The sequence below is a fragment of the Macrotis lagotis genome, chromosome X (genome assembly GCF_037893015.1).
Source record: "Macrotis lagotis isolate mMagLag1 chromosome X, bilby.v1.9.chrom.fasta, whole genome shotgun sequence".
Lineage (NCBI taxonomy): Eukaryota > Metazoa > Chordata > Mammalia > Peramelemorphia > Peramelidae > Macrotis > Macrotis lagotis.
This window is the reverse complement of record NC_133666.1, coordinates 167,241,932-167,262,625: the sequence shown is the minus strand read 5'-3', so window position 1 is coordinate 167,262,625 and position 20,694 is coordinate 167,241,932. Positions and strand designations below refer to the sequence as shown.

The 20,694-nt window shown below is 39.9% G+C and overlaps 1 protein-coding gene across 5 annotated transcripts in view; it reads right to left on the bottom strand.

Moving 5' to 3' along the window:
* Positions 1-694: 694 nt before the first annotated feature.
* Positions 695-20,694, bottom strand: part of TOP3A (DNA topoisomerase III alpha) — a 48,629-nt gene continuing 28,629 nt past the window's right edge. For 4 of the 5 annotated variants that reach the window (XM_074207650.1, XM_074207651.1, XM_074207653.1 and 1 more), the window contains 7 exons: positions 20,190-20,319; positions 18,376-18,489; positions 18,117-18,282; positions 15,610-15,753; positions 12,743-12,865; positions 9,423-10,123; positions 6,934-7,879 (listed from right to left, as the gene is read on the bottom strand). In XM_074207650.1, coding sequence (XP_074063751.1) covers positions 7,707-7,879; positions 9,423-10,123; positions 12,743-12,865; positions 15,610-15,753; positions 18,117-18,282; positions 18,376-18,489; positions 20,190-20,319 — 1,551 coding nt within the window. In that variant the 3' untranslated portion in view covers positions 6,934-7,706. Of the gene's footprint in view, positions 6,466-6,933; positions 7,880-9,422; positions 10,124-12,742; positions 12,866-15,609; positions 15,754-18,116; positions 18,283-18,375; positions 18,490-20,189; positions 20,320-20,694 lie in introns of those variants that run through there. The other variant, XM_074207652.1, reaches the window with a different exon arrangement.

Sequence of the window (20,694 nt, the reverse complement as noted above, 5' to 3'; positions counted from 1 at the left end):
CCCCTTCCCTCTGCTCCCCCCCTCCTTCTTACTCCAGATGTCTATACCCCATTGCATATATTTGCTGTTTCCTCTCCTAGACATCTCTGATGAGAGCAAAGGTTCCCTCATTCCCCCTTGCCTCCCCCCTTCCATATCATTGCAATAGCTCATTGTAATAAAGAAAAATCTTATGTGAAATATCTTGGACTATTCCCCCTCTCCCTTTTCTTTCTCCCATTCCATTTCCCTTTTTTTCTATTGACTCCATTTTTACACCATATTTTATCTTCAATTTCTGTGTTTCAACTATAAAAGCTCCCTCTACCTGCTCTATTAACTGAGAAGGTTCATATGAGTATTGTCAGTGTCATTTTTCTATGCAGGAATACACGCAGTTCATCATCATTAAGTCCCTCATATTTTCCCCCTCTCCTCCAATCTCCATACTTCACCTGAGTCCTGTATCTGAAAATCAAACCTTCTGTTCAGCTCTGGCCATTCCAAAAGGAACATTTGAAATTCCCCTGGTTCATTGAAAGTCCATCTTTTTCCCTGGAAGGGGACCTTCAGCCTTGCTGGGTAGTTGATTCTTGGCTGCATTCTAAGCTCTTTTGCCTTCCGGTATATTGTATTCCAAGCCCTACAAGCTGATTGCAGCTCCACAATATTTGAACTGTGTCCTTCTGGCTGCTTGTAATATTTTCTCTTTGACTTGGGAGTTCTGGAACTTGGCTATAATATTCCTAGGGGTTGTTTTTTTGGGGATCTCTTTCTCGGGGGGAATTGGTGGATTCTCTCCATTTCTATTTTGCCCCCTGCTTCTAGGATAGCAGGGCAATTTTCCTGTAGTAATTCTTTGAAAATGATGTCAAGGCTCTTTTCCTGATCATGACTTTCAGGTATTACAATAATTTTTAAATTATCTTTCCTAAGTCTGTTTTTCCGTATCAGTTGTTTTTTCAATGAGATATTTCACATTTTCTTCTAATTTTTCATTTTTTTGGTTTTGAAGTATTGATTCCTGATTTCTAGTAAATTCATCGATCTCCCTGAGTTCTGTTCTTTGTCTGAAGGATTTGTTCTCCTCACAGAGGTTTCTGATCTCTTTTTCCATCTGGCCAATTTTGCTTTTTAAAGCATTCTTCTCCTCAATAACTTTTTGAACTGTTTTATCCATTTGACCTAAGCTGGTTTTTAGCATGCTGTTTTCTTCAGCATTTTTTTGGATTTCCTTGACTAAGCTGCTGACCTCATTTTCATGTTTTTCCTGCATCTCTCTCCTTTCTTTTCCCAGTTTTTCTTCTAACTCCCTCATTTGATTTTCAAAGTCTTTTTTGAGCTCTGTCATAGCCTGAGCCCAATTTCTGTTTTCCTTGGAGTCTTTAGATGCAGGAGCTTGTGCTTCCTCATCTTCAGACTGAGTATTTTGATCCTTCTTGGGCTCATTTGCAAAATATTTCTAAGGTGTTTCTCTTATTTCTCTGCTTGCTCATTTTCCTGGCCTGGGCCTGGTTTTGGGGTGCTTCCTGAGCTTTTGGGACACTCCCACAAGGATCTCAGTGTATGAGGCTGTCCTCCCTCCTGGTCTGTGAATGACCATGTGTACCCCCCCTCTGCCACGGGGCTGAGGTGGGGGGGGGCCCTGTTGTTCTATGGGGGGGCCTAGACTGGGATCAGGATCTGAATGTAGTCAGAGCCCCAGAGTCCTGTTCCAGGGGCAGAGGACAGAGCTCGGCAGTCTCTCTTTCTTCACTCCCCTCCCTCAGCTCAATGGGCTCATGCCCTGGGGGCTCCTGCTTACTGGCTCCAGCTGCTTCTGTTTCCGGGTCTGGGCTGCTGCTCCCCCTAATCTTAATTCCTCATATAGAAAATGACTAATCTATAAACATGTTAAACACAAATGTGTTATAACTGAGAGGAGGGGCAGGGGGAGAAAGGAGGGTAAAAGAAAATTATGTAATTTAAAATGATGCATATGCATGTGAATGAATATTGAAAAGATTTCACATGTAATTGTAAAGATAAAATATCAACTGGGGAGGGAAATCCAAAAAAGGGGTCTCAGAGTCAGACACAACTAAAATAATTGATCAACTGAAACTTTGGCAAAGCAAACATTTAGGTAGTATAGCCATTAGAGCACAAAAATCAACAAGATTTCTCTTCATGAATCTAAATCCAGGATCAGACACTTCCAGGCTCTGGGACCAAGGGCAAGGCACTTATCCTGTCTGCCTCAGTTCCCTCATCAATAAAAAGAGATGGGGGCTGCTAGGTGGCACAGTGGATAGAGCACCAGCCCTGGAGTCAGGAGTACCTGGGTTCAAATCCTGTCTCAGACACTTAATAATTACCTAGATGTATGGCCTTGGGCAAGCCACTTAAACCCATTTGCTTTGCAAAAAAAAACTCAAACAAAACACAAAAACAAAATGAGATGAAGAGAAGGAAATGACAAAATATTCTTAAGAAAAACCCAAATGGGGTCATAGACATGACCAAACTACTGAAGAACTGGAAAGATTAAAGTTCTGAAGAAAAGATTTATAAGAATTAATTGCTTACTCTGTACAAAAGGTACAAATCCTCATTCAAAGACAGACTTCTTAAAAATTAGAATAGGCAAAATAGGTTAATGACTCCAAGAAAAAAAAAGACCTTTTATTTACTTTGAATGTTAGTTTTTTCCCCCAACATTGCTTCCCTCCCCCCACCCTACACAGAAGACAGTCTTAGTCTTTACATTGTTTCCATGGTTTATATTGATCTAAGTTGAATGGGGGCAGAGAAATCATATCCTTAAGGGGAAAAAAAAACTGAGAAAATTACATAAGATAATGGGTTTTTTAATTAAAACTGATAATCTTTGGTCTTTGTTCAAATTACACAATTCTTTCTTTGGATATGTTTGGTATTTTCCATCAGATACCCCAAAATTGTGCCTGACTGCTGCACTGATGGAATGATCAAGTCAATTAAGGTTGATCATCACCCCATGTTGCTATTTAGGGTACATAATGTTCAGGTTCTGCCCATCTCACTCAGCATCAAAATGCAAATCCTTCCAGGCTTCCTTGAATTCCCATCCATCCCTCCTGGTTTCTAATAGATCAATAGTGTTCCATGATACACATATACCACATTTTATTAAGCCATTACCCAATTGATGGACTTTCACTCAATTTCAAACTCTTGGCCACCACAAACAGGGCTGCTATGAGTATTTTTGTAAAGACCTTTTTTTTTCCAATAGAAGAAAATATATACAGGTATCTTGCATCAAAAATATCTGATCTGATCCTGAGAGAATTTGAATTACTTTATTACCTAAAACCCAGAACCAAAAAAGGGCTTAGATATATTTCAAGAAATCATGAAAGACAACTACCTACACATATAGAACAGGTAAACAAAGGAAAAAAGGGATCTTCAAAATGGAAAATTCCAGAAATAAAAGTCAAAGAAAAAAATACTGCAAGTAGCAAAAGGCATTCAAACACCAAGAAGCCACAGTCAAGCCCACACAAGATTCAGCAGCCATCAATAAAAAGGAGTAGAGAATTTGAAGTTTGATATTCCATAAAGCAAGATAAAGGCTAACAATTAAAAAATTATCCAGGGGGCAGCTAGGTGGCACAGTGGATAGCACACTGGCCCTGGAGGCAGGAGGACCTGAGTTCAAATCCAGCCTCAGATACTTAATAATTGCCTAGCTGTGTGGCCTTAGGCAAGCCACTTAACCTCATCTGCCTTGCAAAAACCTAAAAAAATAATTATCCAGGAAAACTAGTTCTCCAGGGGAAAACAATTTCCAAACATTTCTGAAGAAAATAACATTAATAGGAATTCTTAAATACAAACCCAGGAGTGGTAGGAACCCAGCAAATGGAAGGAACTATACAAAGAGGTAAGTTCTTATCTTCTATTAAGGAGAGATGACACCATATCCCTTTAGTATGTTACATATTATTTGGGTTAAAAAAAATTAAGACAAAATCTGGGGGGGGGTAGCTAGGTGGGGCAGTAGATAGAGCACTGGCCCTAGAGTCAGGAGTACCCAAGTTCAAATGTGACCTTGGACACTTGATAATTACCCAGCAGTGTGACCTTGGGCAAATCACTTAACCCCATTGCCTTGCAAAAACTTAAAAAAAAAAAAAGACAAGATCTAGGAATGTCTTTGTTTTATTCTGAGGAACCTAGGGGAAAAAAAAAGTTAGATAAAAAAAAAAGACATGAAGGTGGCGGCAAAGTAGGGATGGAATGCACAAACCGAAGAATAAACAAGGAAGGTGTGGGGAAGGAAAGCAGTATCACTTGAAATTCAGTTTCATCTGAACAAGTCAAAGGTGGGTGGAACACAAGATTTGGTTTAGAAATAGATTCAATAAAGAGAAATAGGGAATGGGAATGAGGGCAAATTCAGGGAAGGATTAGTTATAAGTAAAACAAAACTCAGAGGGCAGATGAAGTATTTAAAAGAATTAAGAATTAGGGGTCTGGCAACTGATTAAAGGATATGTTAAGGCAATTTACAGATAAGGAAATCAAAGCAATCCATAGTCATGAAAAATTACTCGAAATCACTACATTAGAGAAATTCAAATTAAAGCATCTTTGAGGTGCCACTTCACACCTCTCAGACTGGCCAATATGACCAGAAAGGAAAATATTCAATGTAGGAGGAAGTGATGTGGGAAATCTGGGACACTAATACATTGTTGATGGAACTGTGAACTCATCCAACCTTTCCAGAGAGAAATTTGGAACTACACCCAAAGGGCAACAAAAATGTGCATACCCTTTGATCCAGCAATACCACTACTGGGTCTATACTCTGAAGATATGATGAAATACGGTGAAAGCATCACTTGTACAAAAATATTCATAGCAGCCCTGTTTCTGGTGGCAAAGAATTGGAAATTGGGTGAATGTCCACCAATTGAGGAATGGCTTAATAACAGACTGTGGTATATGTATGTCATGGAACACTATTGTTCTATTAGAAACCAGGAGGGATTTGTATGAACTGATGCTGAGTGAGATGAGCAGAACCAGAAAACACTGCACACCCTAACAGCAACATGGGGGTGATGATCAACATTAATGGACTTCCTCATTCCAACAGTGCAACAATCAGGCACAATTCTGGAAGATCTGTGATGGAGAATACCATTTGTATCTAGAGAAAGAATTATGGAGTTTGAACAAAGACCAAAGACTATTACCTTTAATTAGGAAAAAACCCTGTTATCTTCTTAAGTAATTTTACTATCTCTTATATTTTATTTTTCTTCCTTAAGGATATGATTTCTCTCTCATCACATTCAACTTAGATCACTATATACCATGGAAACAATGTGAAGTGTAACATATTGTCTTCTGAGGGGGGCTGGAGGGAGGTAAATGAGATTAGGGGAAATTGTAAAATTCAAAATATTTAAAAAAAGAATAGATCCAATAAATTTACAAAATCAGCAAAAATAAAAGAATTCGGGGTCTGGGTGTAAGGGAAGTGGGGAATAGAAGCTAATTGCATAAAATGGTGGTGAGCATATAGTTCCTTTCTCATCACCTGCCACCTCCTTTGAAGGAGGTAGGGAACAAAGAAATGGAAAAACATAAGACAATATTATGGAGAAAAATATACATATAAAAATATAATTGTGAATGTAAATGTGATGAAGTGATCATAAAATGGAAGAGGATAGGACTACATTAAGCAGCAGAATTCAACAAAATGTGGTTTAAAAGAAACAACTGAAACAGACTGACAAGTCAAAATAAAATCTAATTATGCTTCAACTGAAGTTATAAAAGCAGACAAAGCAATAGCAAAAATAGTCTTAAAAGAGATGAGTCTCCCAAACATCCTTATTCATTTGAATAGTTAACTTCTCTGAGACTGTTGTGAAAAGCACAAATCTCTTGCAAAATAAGGTATGAAACTTCAAGTCATTTGTTTTGTTGTCTATTCACTGCTTGCTTTATTTTAACTACAGCATTAGTAGAGCCTGGGTCAAGCAAAAGTAGTCTTTAACAAACTATTATAATCATGGTCTTAACCCAGAGCCCAGCTAGATGTCACACACAAAACTGTTCAATTTGGGTCAAAGAAGCAGAAAAGAACAAACAGTCTAGAATAATGCATCCCAGGTCTTGCAGGAAAAAAAAAAAACAAATGGCACACTTTATTGATAGTGAATTAGGTGTCACTTGTCATGCACAACTTCTTCCATTTTAGTGCAGAAAAGTTAGTTTATTTTAATGACATTAAGACTTTTGCTTCAAAACAAGTCCGCAGAAGTGACATGGCTTACTGAACTTCACAAAGTCCATAAATGGCTGCTCCATGACTGGCACCTACACCTGCAGACTAGGACTTTGTCTTTGGACACTTCAGGAGTCTTTCCTGACAGAAGTTTCTTCTTCTATAAAATGAAAATACTTCCCAAGGCAGCTAGGTGATGGAGTCAGGAAGACCTGAATTCAAATCCAACATCAGACACATGACACTTCTGGGTTGTGTGATCCTGGGCAAGACATTTAAACCTGATTGAACATTTTCACTGCAGTGTTTTTTTTAAACAGATTCTACTAAAAGGAAATGTGAGTTGGAAACCATTTCCAGACCTGACCAATTTTCTATCTGTTTTTTTACCTACAAAGTGAAAAAATATCTATCTTACCTGTAGTATCTCAATGTGACTAGAAAGATAATTGAGATAATGAATGTGAAAATTAGCTGAAGAAAACACGATGTTAGGCTTAAATATTTTCAGTGCAATGAGGACAATGTTTGGACTTGGAAAGGGTTAGATGTAGTACTGTCAAACTGAAAAGGAGGCAGGGATGTTAGGAGGGATATTAGGTCCTCCACAGAAAGTTCATGGACTGATTACCAAAGACCAAAGCTTTGTCTGCAACTTACACAATGAATGAGTCAAGAGGTGGAATTTCTTTTTATTAAGGCACATAAGTGATGTTTGGGGCCCAACAGATGTAGTAGAGTCCTAGATTGGAAAAATAAAATTTCTTCCAGAATAAAATTGTAGAAAAAGCAGCAGCTCCTTAAACCACTTTCTCCATACCTTTGCTGGAGCCTACTATTATAGAAGTTCACCTATAGGAAAACTCATTCCCACCTGAAGAAGAGAAAGGTTCATCCATGAACAAGTCAGAGATCCAGGCAGACCTTGGCACTTTGATTCTGAATTTTACCCTAAGCATTTCTCATCTGTGGCTGACTTCCTGGGGAAGCATGCTTATGTGAGCTAAGAGCCTCCAATGCTACTAAACACCTTCATGGGTATAAGAAAGACTCCATCAAGCCAAGCAAATATAACTGCCATTTTCTTCTCTGTAGCTTAGGAATAGATTTCTCTGCTATCATAAATGTCTACTATAAATTTTTAATGGCTTTGAGCAGGATTATAGTGGAGTTGCTTTCTCTGCTTCTGCACAGTAGGTTCTAAATGACTCCAGGGGTTTTTCTTTTCTCAGACAAGAAGCCATCTTGGTATATCCCAGGCCTGTTCCAGAGCCCTACAAACCACAGCACTTCTGAATCAGGAAGGCCAAGAGAAAGCTATTTTCCAGACTGATGTTTTTTGCAAAGTCTCAGTGACAGTGAGGTTCCTTGGGCATCTTGCTGAGTTATTTAATTTCCCTAAACAAAACAGCAGCAACTAACTCCCTGCCTTTTTCTTCTTCTCCTCCCTCAGTCATCTGTTCTGAGGGCAAGTGGTCCGTGTATGTCCAGGTTGGTGACAGAGGCCACATTTCCGTGTTCTCTTCATTGTGGGCTCAGAGTCTGAGTTAATCCTAGGCCTTTTGTTTCTAGCTTCTGAACCTTGGACCTGCCCTCTCCCCCCAAACCATGTTGGTCCAGAAGTTCCTTAAGAAAGAAACAAAAGATTAGTTTGCAAGTTGAGCTATTAGGTAGGCTACAATGGACAAGTGAGAATGGTGTCTGACCAACAACATATTTATGTTTTTTACAAGTAACATCGGCTACAGGCAACAGTGAAGTTTGAAGTGTTTGTAGACCATGATTCCATTCACCGTTAATTCCAAGAAACTTAACTTCGTGGGGAGGGGGGAGGGTATGGGTGGAGTAAGACAGGGGAGAACACACATTATCATCACATGTACAAAGATGTGACAAAAGGCAACTGGAAGCAAGAAAGAGCCCCAACCAGGTGGGTCATTAAGAAAGACTTCATGGAAAAGGTAAATCCTGAGGAGATCTTTAGTTTTGATCATGAAAGGCAGAAAGGAAGGAGTTTATTCCAGGCTTGAGGGATGATCTCTGAAAAAGGACAGCAGGAGAACAAGTGTAGAAATAGCCAAACTGGTAGTTCTGTGTGATCAGAAGATATGTGAAGGGCTGAATTGGGCAGAGATCATGACAGTCAAGACTATCCTGGAAATGCCAGGATGCATTTCTGTTTGGTGAAAGGAGGTCTTTGAATGTTTCTGAATAGGAAAGTGATCTAGTCAGAATATGTGCCTGAGACCAGCAGTCCTGGCAAAAGGTAACAAGTACCAAACTTCACAGAAGGTTGTGGGTCTGTAAGTGAGGAGAAGGGAAAGATGTTAGGGATGTGGAGGGCTGGCACTGATAACTTGACAACTGACTGAATGTGAGGGGAGTAAAGGAGAGGGAAGAATCCAGAATGCCTCAAAGACATAAATCTGAGTGTAGTGCCCTCAGGAGAAAGAAATTTGGAAGTCCTATCTCATAGAAGTGGTGAGGACCAGATGAGGAAATTGCATTGTCGAACATAAAGTGCTATACAAATTTAAAGTCTTAAGATGAGAGATATTCCTTTTATCAATGGAGTATTATATGTCCTTTAACTTTGTTAAAGTATATATATATATATATAAAAAATGAGACTATCAAAAATTGTAAAATGAAAATGAATTTCTGTGCCTCTGACATTTCTACTGTAAGGAACTACAATTATCTGCAAGGTATATTTGGTCATTTTAGGTGCTGAGACGCCTTATTGGTACAAAGTCTATTTTATAATAGAAGTACCTTATTATAATAGAATTACCATATTGAACACTCAATCTCTAAGCTGGTTCAGAACTACACAATGAAAATGAAAAGAAAAAGATGAAATTGAATGCTATGTAAGAAGCTGGGTCAGATATGGTTCATGGGTTGTTTTTTCCTAAACTTGTTTTTCTCCTTTTTCTTTTTATTCTTTGGCTCATAGAGTAGGGGAAGAGGTAGGGACATATTCTTTCTTTCTTTCTTTCTATCTATCTATCTATCTATCTATCTATCTATCTATCTATCTATCTATCTATCTACCACTATATATATATATATATATATATATATATATATATATATATATATTCTTTTTATTTTAAATTTAAATTTTAAAATATAAGGTGTCCATTCATATCATGACTTGTCTTACCTGGTGTCATGTTTTCATCAGCCCACTGAAAGAAGCCACACTGTTGCTCCCTTGGTTTTGAGCATGTGTGGAACTGCCGCCCCTTGTTAGGTCCCTCCTTTTGTACTGTCCGGGTGATGGCAGGTTGGTTGCACATGCATGTGGTGCTGCTGCTATTATTACTGCCTTGATTTCCAAACCCATCTTGCCTTCCTCCAGAATTTGTGGAGTTCCTTTGGAAATGACTGGGAGTCCTTGTTCTTGAGGAAGGGGTTATTTCTGTTCCCTGCTGATTATCAGCCCACAGGAAGAAGTTACAACTCCCTGTGTTGCACTTGTAGAAGCGTCTGCCCTGATTGGGCCCCTCTTTACGGACAGTGAGCAAGAGGGCCTCTTGGCTACAGTTACACATCACAGTGTTGTGATTCTCACTGGTGGTTGCTGGGGGCATAAGTGTATTAACTGAGGGCTTAGGGGGTTCAGTTTGTCGTACTCTGGAAGAAACAGAATAACTTTCCTGGTTGCTGCCCATTCTGTTCAGGGACTGACTAGTCTGTAAATGGCTGGTAGGTTGGCCCACTGGTTGTGAAGCTCTGTAAAAGCCACTAGAAGATCTTAAATCCAGGATCTGCATTAGAGTCTCATCACAACCTCCAACGCAGCCAACAAACTCCAAAGGCATGGTAGGAGGGACACTTCCCCGCTTGAACTTTAATTTCAACCTATTGGTTCCAAAAGAGAAGGAAAAAAAATTAAAACTAGGATACAGATTATTTTGCGGCGGAGCCAAGATGGCAACAAGAGTGGATCTTGTCCTAGGCACTCTCTCATAAATCTTCGAAACTAAGGACTCTTAACTAAATTTTTGAGAGACAGAACCCACAGAGGGACCCAGTAAGGCAGTTCTCCTATTCAAGGTAACCTGGAAAAGAGCAGAAAGGCTCTGCTCCCGGGGGGTTGGAGGGGCGGCCTGCCAGAGCGAATGAACTTCAGCCTCCCAGAGGCAGATCCAGGGTGCTGGGAGCCGTGGCTCACAGCAGCGCGGGAGTTTCCTGACCTGCTCCCCAGGGTGCACCGGGCACAAAGTGGGGGAACAGCAGGGGGGACCTCTGCCAGAGCGAGCACATGAAGCCCAGCCCTCAGGGCACACAGCGAGCAGGGTGGCCAGATTCAGAAGCAGGCAGAGCTGGTAAGCAGGAGCCCCCAGGGCATGAGCCCATTGAACCTAGGATGGGGAGTGAAGAGAGAGAGATTGCTGAGCTCTGTCCTTTGCCCCTGGAACAGGACTCTGGGGCTCTGACCACATTCAGATCCTGATTGCAGTCCAGGCCTCCCCATAGAACAGCAGGGCCCCCCCACCTCAGCCCCGTGGCAGAGGGGGGTGCTTATGGTCATTCACAGACCAGGAGGGAGGACAGAGCCTCACACACTGAGACCCTTGTGGGAGTGTCCCAAAAGCTCAGGAAGCACACCAAAAACAGGCTCAGGCTGGGAAAATGAGCAAGCAGAGAAAAAAGAGGAACACCATTGAGAAATATGTTGCCTGTGAGCACAAGAAGGATCAAAATACTCAGTCTGAAGATGAGGAAGCACAAGCTCCTGTATGTAAGGACTCCAAGAAAAACAGAAATTGGGCTCAGACTATGACAGAGCTCAAAAAAGGAGAGGGGGAATAGGCCAAGATATTTCATATAATAAGATTTTTCTTTATTACAATGAGCTATTGCAATGATATGGAAGGGGGGAACGCAAGGGGGAATGAAGGAACCTTTACTCTCATCAGAGGTGGCTAGGAGAGGAAACAGCATATATACTCAATGGGGTATAGGCATCTGGAGTAAGAAGAAAAGGGGGGGACAGGGGGAAGGGGGGGATGTGAGTGATGGAGAAGAGGATGGACCATGGGGGGGAGAATGGTCAGATATAACACATTTTCTTTTTTACTTCTTGCAAGGGGCTGGGATTGGAATGCCTGTCCAGGACCATAGGGCCAGGTGGATGCTGGGTCTAAGGGGTGGTAGGGGGGCTCAGGGCTTCTTGGCCCCAGGACCAGGGATCTGTCTGCTGCGCCACTCAGCTACCCTACAGCAGAGCCAAAGTGAAAGGAGAGAGAAAATATAGTACACGGTAGTGGAGAAATAAGAAAGGAGGGAGTTGCAATCAGCAATGGCAACGGTGGAAAAATATGGAAGTAATTTTTGTGATGGACTTATAAAGAATGTGATCCACCCGTGACAGAGTTGTTGGTGTTGGAACAAAGACTCAAGCACATTTTTTATTATTATTCTTTTGGGGGGGTGCAGGGCAAGTGGGGCTGTGTGGCCTGCCTGGGGCTGCATAGCAGGGTGATCGTTGGAGGCCGGATTTGGACCTGGGTGCTCCTGGCTCAAGGGCCAATGCTCTGTCTGCCACCCAGCCACCCCTACTATTATTATTATTATTATTATTATTACTATTTTATTTTATTTTGGGTCTTTTTTTTCTTTTTCTTTTGGTTTTTGCAGGGCAGTGGGGTTGGGGTGGCTTGCATGTCACACAGCTGGGTGATTGTTGGGTGTATGGGGCTGGATATGGGCTCGGGTGCTCCTGACTCCAGGGCTGGTGCTCCATCCATTGCGCCACCTGGCCATACCTACAATTATTACTATGATTTTTTTTTAATTTTAATTTTTTTCTCTCCACTTTATTGCTCAAGCGAGTCTATATTTTTTTGGGGGAGGGGGTATTTTGTTTACTCTTAAACAAGAATATTTTATTAATGTATAGATTATTTTGCTTAATTAAGGAGAGATGTTAACTTTTATCTCCTTATTTTTCCTTATAACTTTTTTCATCCCTCAGTATACCAATGTCAATTGGAGACCAAAGAGACTGCTAAGCATTTCTGCAATCCCTAAATTGCAAATTTGAATTCATTTGCAAATCAAATCAGCCTAGTCATCTAAATTCAAACATTTCAATTTTTTATATTATAGCCTTGACTTTGCAAAGGACAGGACTATGAAAATCTGATAAAAAAAAATGAATAGCAAAAAATACCAAAAGTACTTGGAAGAAAGAGCAAGAGAAGTTGAGAGATTAAGGGAATTCAACACTACAACACCTGGTAGAGTTGAGACTAAATTGCCAATGCTGGGTATTCACCCCTTCTGAGAAAGCCCTGACCCAAGTAAATGAAAGGGCCTAGGACAAGGACCAGGTCTTCTGATAATTTCTAATTCTTGATTAAAACCAAGAGTAATCCAATTAGCTATATTGTCATCTGAGTAGAAAGAAAAAAATAACAAAAAGTATGAGCTTTTTTTCAGAGTGCTTCTGATGTATTAATTCTTCAGACTTACCTATAAACAGGAGGTGGTTTGCAGACTGGACACACACTCTCATCCTTGCTGGCTTCTAGCACGGACTCTGGAAACCATATAGCTTTTCGGCAATCTGGATAACCCATGCAGCCAAGGTAGAACCTGTGGAATAAAGTCAATCTTGTTATCTGAAAAGATCCCAATTATCTTGAAACTAGAATCAAACATCTAGAAGTTTGTTATACATCTGTAACCTAAGTTTTCCTCAACTTGATTATTCGGAAAAGAGAAAGCTTAATGAGATATACAGGGATTAATCTTGAACATCTAATAATAATATATAATATACATAACACATATAATATGTAATATAATAACATATATAATAAGCCTATTATATATTATTATATATAATAAACCTATTTCTGATGTATGGGCAAAATGAATAGTTTGCTACTGATAATTGACATCTTAGTCACAAAAGTTCAAGGTTTATTTAGATTAGTGACTATATAAACTAATTTCTTTAAAGATGATTGTTTTTTAAAGTTTGCATTAGATGACATTTTTATCAGAAAAAGACAAAAATAATTTTGAAGACTAATTCTGATTCTAACATAAACTTATTTAAATATCTATCAATCCCAACTGACCTCATAAAATTGACATTAGCATTTCTTCTGTATCTCTAGTGTAGGAGTATCATCCATATCCTGTCCTCCGACTTTGGGTGTTGTCCAGGATTCTGTCCTGGTGGGCCCTCTTCTTTTTCTCTCTAAACTCTTTCACTTGTTGACATCATCAGCACCTATGGTTTCCTTATATCTCTCTGCTGATGACTTATATATATATGTGTGTGTGTATGTATATATATATATATATATATATATATATATACATACACACACACATATATATATGCATAGAAGTTATATAACTAACTTTGTTTCTCTTTATGTTCTAGTACAGAATCACTTAGATGCCTATTGGACATTTCCCACTAGACAACCCCCAGGTATCCCACAAGCAAACTGTCCAAGAAACCTCATTATCTATCTTCCCCCCTAAAGCCATCTCCTTGGGACTTTCCTATTTTTGTATAAGCTATGACTATACTTCAAATCACACAGGTGATTTACTCCACTGTAGCTCAATTCAGTTGCCAATTCTTGATTTGCTCTCCACCACATTTCTCCAATTCCCATTCTCTCTACTCACATGATCCCCATTATGATTCAAGTCCTCATTATTGCAATAGCCTACTGTATAGCTTCCACATGGCTTCCAAACAGATTTTTCTAAAGCACAGGTCTGACTATGTAATTCCTCTGTGCAATAATTTCCAACATCTCCCTATTACCTCTGGATTAAATATAAGCCTCTTTGGTTTATATTTAAAAAGTTCTCCATCATCTAGCTTCATCTTACCTTTCCAGACTTAGACATTATTTTTCTTTATACATTCTTTAGCAACTCAGCCATATTGTCATTCCTGCTGCTCTTGACACATAACAATTCTTTCCTCTCCTGTTTCTGTGCCTTCAAAGAAAACCCAACTCCATACCTGGAATGAACTTCTCCCCACATTGCTTCTTTGATTCATTAGCTTCCTTCAAAGCTCAGCTCTGGTGCTAGCTCCTATATGAAACCTTTTCTGTTCCCCCCAAGTCACTAATGCCTTTACCCCAAATTAGCTTCTTTTTTATATAGAATATATTTTATATTACTTCTATATGCACTTGTTATCTCCTGCAACTGAAGCTAAGTTCCTAGGGGTGTGGGGTAAACCATTTATCCTGGGTGTGAATTTGAATTCCCCTTCATCACAATAGCCCAGCTTGATCAGATACAGTCCATATTCTTTCATGGAAGCAGTTAATGTTATCTAAGTTGTTTACGTTTGATAATACTAATGGTTGTCTCAGATTTGGCATGATGCTGGCTTTGTTCTATGCTTCTATAATGGTCCAGGCCAGGGGACTGACTCTGCAATTAGTACTAGAGGACAGCACTGCTTGCAGATAGTAGAGACAGGAACCTGCAGTTAGAGCTTGCTTGCTTGTGGGGCAATGGACAGTTGGATATAGAGAGTACTGGATAAGGGGGAGAAGCAGACTAGGAACTTGGGAAACTGATAAGCAAGCTTGGGTCATGCAGATAGGTTTATGTGTGGACTTGACCCTGCAGTCTCTCAGTGCCAAGGCTGTACAATAAAAAGTATAATTCTCTTCAAGCCTCCTCAGCATTCCTTTGGTCTCTGAATAAAGGACCTAATAAAGCTGACCCCTGAAGAAGAGAAAAACCTCCAGAGCTCCTGCCTTACAACTGATGTACCTGGAAGGAACTGTCTGAGGCTAAAACCTCCTGGACTTGTAGTCGACACAATTGATTTGATTTGATTTACAAATGGCATGAGGAACAGGATTAGTATTTGATTTACATTACATTTGTATCTGTTTTACATGCTGTTTCACTTTTTCTTTCTTTGTTGTCCTGTCACCTAGTGGATACTTCATAAGTGCTTATTTGATGGATTCCTTCTGTCTCTTGGGAGATGGAAGGAGATACATCCAAAGGCAAACATTCTCTCCCCTTGCACTGCCAAGCAGCCTGTTTAATTGTCTTGTGTGTCCAAAGCCAAAGGGTCTGAGGCAATGTAAACCTGCTCTCTTTGATTCAAATGCTTCCCTGAAGGTGAACCTGGTTAAAAATATAGACTACTAAATGAAATGCATTATTCTGAACATTCAAGGAAGTCTATGAAGCTTTCTGTAGTTCATCAACCTATTCGCATAGTCCCAGGAAACCTATTGTATTCAGAATGTAATGACAAGCCTGGAGATCTCACAAAAACACAAATAAACTGCAAATAGAAACTTCTATAAAGAACATTAAACAGAACAGACCCGCCATTTTTCTTCCTCTTGAGCACCATGTCTTTGTTACATTCTGGACATTTCTTGATAACTGCTGGCATTGCTGGGTAGATTTCCTCTTGCCCAACTGCTGTGGCCATTTCTCCAAAGTACTGAGACAACGCTTCGTCCAGCCTAAAGTGAAGACATACATGAACATGCATCAGCCTGCTTGCTCTGCAGGGGTTTCACACTTGTTTGTATACAAGACACACAGCTAACATTCCTGCCCACTGAACCAATCCAATTTGTCCCGAAAAGAGGCTGCAAGTCAGAGATGAGCTGATGGAACTTCTGATGGCTCTGTACTCTGGTTCTTGGTATATGCTTAGCTAGAGGCAGGTGGGTACAGGGTCACACTTCATCACTGTTCATCCTCTGGTTAGAACTAGGCTATTTAGGAGAAACAGATATGCTACAAATGTGCAAAATAATCCCTAAAAAATAAATGAGATCATTTGGGGTCTCATTCAAATCAGGTCCTGTGCTTACTTTCAAAATCAAAGCAGAAGAGAACAAGATGTGGCTTCCAATTAAAAACAATACAAACTTCTCAACAATCAAGCAGCTAAAAATCAAACGGAACATGTTGACCAAACTAAAACTAAGAGCCCAATTAAAAATATTTTGGGAGTGAAGGGACAGACCATTTGTAAAAATTTGTTTTTATTCTCAACTTAGACTATTTTGAATGACTACACTGCTTGCAATTCAAGGCAAAGTTAAGATGATCATAACAAATGGTGTTCATATGCCCAAAGGGCAACAAAAATGAGCATACCCTTTGATCCAACAATACCACTACTGGATCTATACCCTGAAGAGATGATGAAAAAGGGTAAAAACATCACTTGTACAAAAATATTCATAGCAGCCCTGTTTGTGGTGGCAAAGAATTGGAAATTAAGTAAATGTCCTTCAATTGAGGAAATGGCTTAGCAAACTGTGGTATATGTATGTCATGGAACCCTATTGTTCTATTAGAAACCAGGAGGGTTAAATAAATAAATAAATAAATAAATAAATAAATAAATAAATAAACAAATAAACAAATGTCCTTCAAGGTTCAGCGCAAGGGTCCCCTTTTCTGCCTCCCTATATCAAATTTGTTGTTTAGTCATTGCAGTTGAGTCCAACTCTTCATGATCTCATTTGGGGTTTTACTGGGAAAGATACTGGTTTGCTATTTCCTTCTCCAGTTCATTTGACAGATGAGGAAATTGAGGCAAACAGAGTAAGTGATTTCTCCAGTGTCACATAGCTATGTCTGAGATAGTATCTGAATTTAGGTTTCCCTGACTTTAGGCATAGTGCTCCATCCACCACCACTACCCCCCAGTGAAAATGACCATTTCCTCTGGATACACTTTGCATTGACTTTTCTGGGTACAGATTAGTACAACATGTAAAGGTCCTTTTATTCAGAAGCTTTTTCATTTCTTTCCTTTATTTCCCCAGGAGCCAGAATAATGCCCTGCCCATTGATGACAGTGAAAAACTTATTAAATGATTGAATAGAGTACTTTTAAAATTTGCTAAGTGCCTTACAAGTATCTTATTTGAGCCTTACAGCACTCCAAGCCTACCACTCTATATAAGACAAAACACATTAAATTTTTGAATCTGAAATGTTTATGAAAATAACTTTCAGATACAGGTACCAAAACTTCAGAAATATTCAAAGTCAAAGCACCACAGGAAGGGACCCCAGTCAGCCCTGGGCCATTCTACTCAAGGTATAGGTTGGTGAGGAAGGAAGAGCTAACCCATGCTAACAACCTGAAGCATCAGCAGTACCCAGACTATGTCTGCTGATTCACTCATGCTGAAGCTCCAATAATCATTTTATTTTAATTTTGGTTTTTGTAAGGCAATAGGGTTAAGTGACTTGCCCAAGGTCACACAGCTAGGTCATTATTAAGTGTCTAAGGCTAGATTTGAACTCAGGTCCTTCTGACTCCAGGACTGCTGCTCTATCCAAAGTGCCACCTAGTTACCCCTACAATAATAATAATAATATTTGTCCTTCATTCTTTTTTTAAATTTTTATTTATTTAGGCAATGGAGCTAAGAGTGACTTGCCCAAAGTCACACAGCTAAGCAATTATTAAGTGTCTGAGGCTTCATTTGAACTCAGGTCCTCCTGATCCCGGGGGGGGCGGGGCAGGCGGGCTGTGCTAAGTCACCAGTCTCACTTTCTCCTCTAGAACCATCTGGGTCCAGTGCCAGATATTGATCAGGACGACTGGAGATAGCTCTGATTGTGAGGCAATCAGGGTTAAGTGACTTGTCCAATGTCACACAGCTAATGAGTGTCTGAGGCTGGATTTGAACTCCTGTCCTCCTGACTCCAAGGCCAGTGGTCCATCCACTGCACCCCCTAGCTACCCCCTACAATATTCACTTTAGGTAAGAACAGGAAAAAATATGGACTATGATTCTCTTAAAGGATCCCAAGTACATGATTTTTAGGCTAGGAAGGTCTCACAGGTACTCACTTGTTGGCATGAGCCACAGCTTCAATGAAAACTTGTTTATATTTCTGGATTTGCTGTCTCAGGACCACATGCTTATCCTTTTGCCCCTCACAAATAAGTTTCAGGTCAGCTTCCAGCTCGGCCCGGAGGTCAGGTTTGGACATCTCATAGCCCATGGAATCATAACCTGGCAAAGGAAAGACTATCATTAGTAAACCCAGCATGCCCCTCTATAGGAGAACAAGGCTCCCTGAAGAGAGAGAGATAACTCTGGTCTTACCTTCCACCAGCCCCATGCCCAAATGTCCAGGGAGGAATCGTTTATCAGAGGTGAGTCCCACATACATCCGTGATTTGATGGTCTCGATATGCTCCGCATGAGTTGCATCCGTCCCTGAAAACAATTTTAATCAGTTTAGGAGTTCAGACAAAACCCCATGATAACAATCTATTAAAAAGTAAACTACATTTAGTTTCTGTCAAATCCAAAAGGTTCAGCAACAATGTTTTTTTGAAAATATGTTTAAAAAAAGGAAAGAAAATATGGTGACTTTTTTGAATGTCTTGACTTTTAGAGGGCACTTGGGGAAAGGAAATAATCATTTTTTAAAGCAACTATGAGCTTGCCATTGTACTAAGCATTTTGAAAATATTATCTTATTTGATCCTCACAAACTGTCTATGAGGCAGATGCTATTTTATTCTCATTTTACAGATGAGGAAACGGAGTCAGACAGAAGTTAAATGACTTGTCTGGGAATCACCCAGCTAGCTGGAGATCAGATTTGAACTCATGTCTTCCTAAACTCAGGCTCAATGTTCTCTATACTGTATTACCTTGCTGCCTCTTGGTGACCAAATGCTAGTGATCAAAAGCAAATGATGTAGGGGCGACTAGGTGGTGCAATGGATAGAGCACCAGCCCTGCAGTTAGGAATACCTGAGTTCAAATCCAGCCTCAGACACTTAATAATTACCTAGCTGTGTGGCCTTGGGCAAGCCACTTAACCCCATTTGCCTTGCAAAAACCTAAAGAAAGAAAGAAAGCAAAAGATGTAGAGAATAACAAAAACAACTGACCAAACCTGATAGTAATCTTTATTGCCATGATGCCAATGAAGTATTTATTAGATAAATATAGTTGTTTTATTTGACTTTATGACTCAGGTTAAAATAAGGACCTGGGTATGGGAATTTTAAGGAAACTGGTACAAACAAGAGCTTTATCTTTGTGTGGTAGAGCAAGAAGGCAAAACCACAAAACCATACACACAAACATATGTTATATGGCAATATAAACAAAAGGTTCATCCCCATGGATACAAGAAACTCACCCAGCATGAGAAAGAGGGCTTTGTGTCACAGAAAAAACACATTCAAACTTGGGGTTCAAGTAGGAGTCATATACTCTAAAAACAGGGTTGGTAGAGAAGAGGAAATAAGTGCCAGAGGTGGCAGGGGGCATTCCTAATCAGACCCAGCTGCAGTGAGAAGTTCTTAGGGTAACTAACTGATCCCAGGCTTAGGATGAGAGAGTGTGGTTTGGTTATGTGAGACAGGAGGAAAGGAATGACCCAGGCCACTATATTGGCCTGAGTTTCATCTAGTCAGAAGCTGGGTGCATTAACTGCTTGACACAGGTTTAATGTAAGTCAAAACCGTGGAAAAGTACCAACCTTTCTGCCACTGCCTATATGCTTGGGCACTGAGAATGCTTAGCCTTAGTGACTCCATACTGGAGTCCGATCATTAGAACATCAAACAATATAAACATTACAGTTATCACAACAGTAAAAGCTCTTATTAAAATTTCTAATTTATGGAACTCTGTTGGAATTACTCCCAGTTGACACACACATGATGAGAAAAGTCATTTAACCCCTTTGGGCCTCTGTTTCCTTATCTGTGAAGGAAGGGCATTAAGCTAGATAAACTTTACAATTCTTTCATTTTGAAAAGTTTAGGATTCAAGGCTTTTTACAAAATGCCAAGAAAGGAAATATTCCCTTGCAGCCAAACATCTGATCACCCTTTGGTTAAAGGAAATGCCCACTCCTAGTAAAGTTTCTTGACAGCACCGGAAGGATTCCTAACCAATGCCATGCTTCTCCATGAGGGCAATAAGATCTGCTTCTGTGAGGAGTTGGGGTGGGCAGGTCTCACCATCCACCATTTCTATTGTGGTTGGCTGAAAACAGGAACCTTTCTCATAGATGGGAATGACCTGCAAAAGCAACAGACTCCAGTCAAGTATTTCTTTAGATGTGTTAATACAGAATGCAATTTCAAATTCAAAGTAAGTCTATGAGTGCCTGGCCCTGCCCTGTGCCACACCCCTAGGGATCAGTGGGGTTCATGAAGAGTCAGGCCAATTGATACTGGGGATGACATGCACAAAAGAGTCTTCATAAGGTTTGAGAAGAGGGATAGTAGAAAATGTAAAACCCCACTAGCTGTTAAAGGCATCTAAATAAAAACAATTTTGAAACTACCGCTGCACATCAAAGCTATTAAAAATAAATTAAAGTCGATAAAATCTAATATTTGGTCAACCAACATACAGTCTCAGAGTCCCTGTTATGTGTTAGACTGGGTGCAA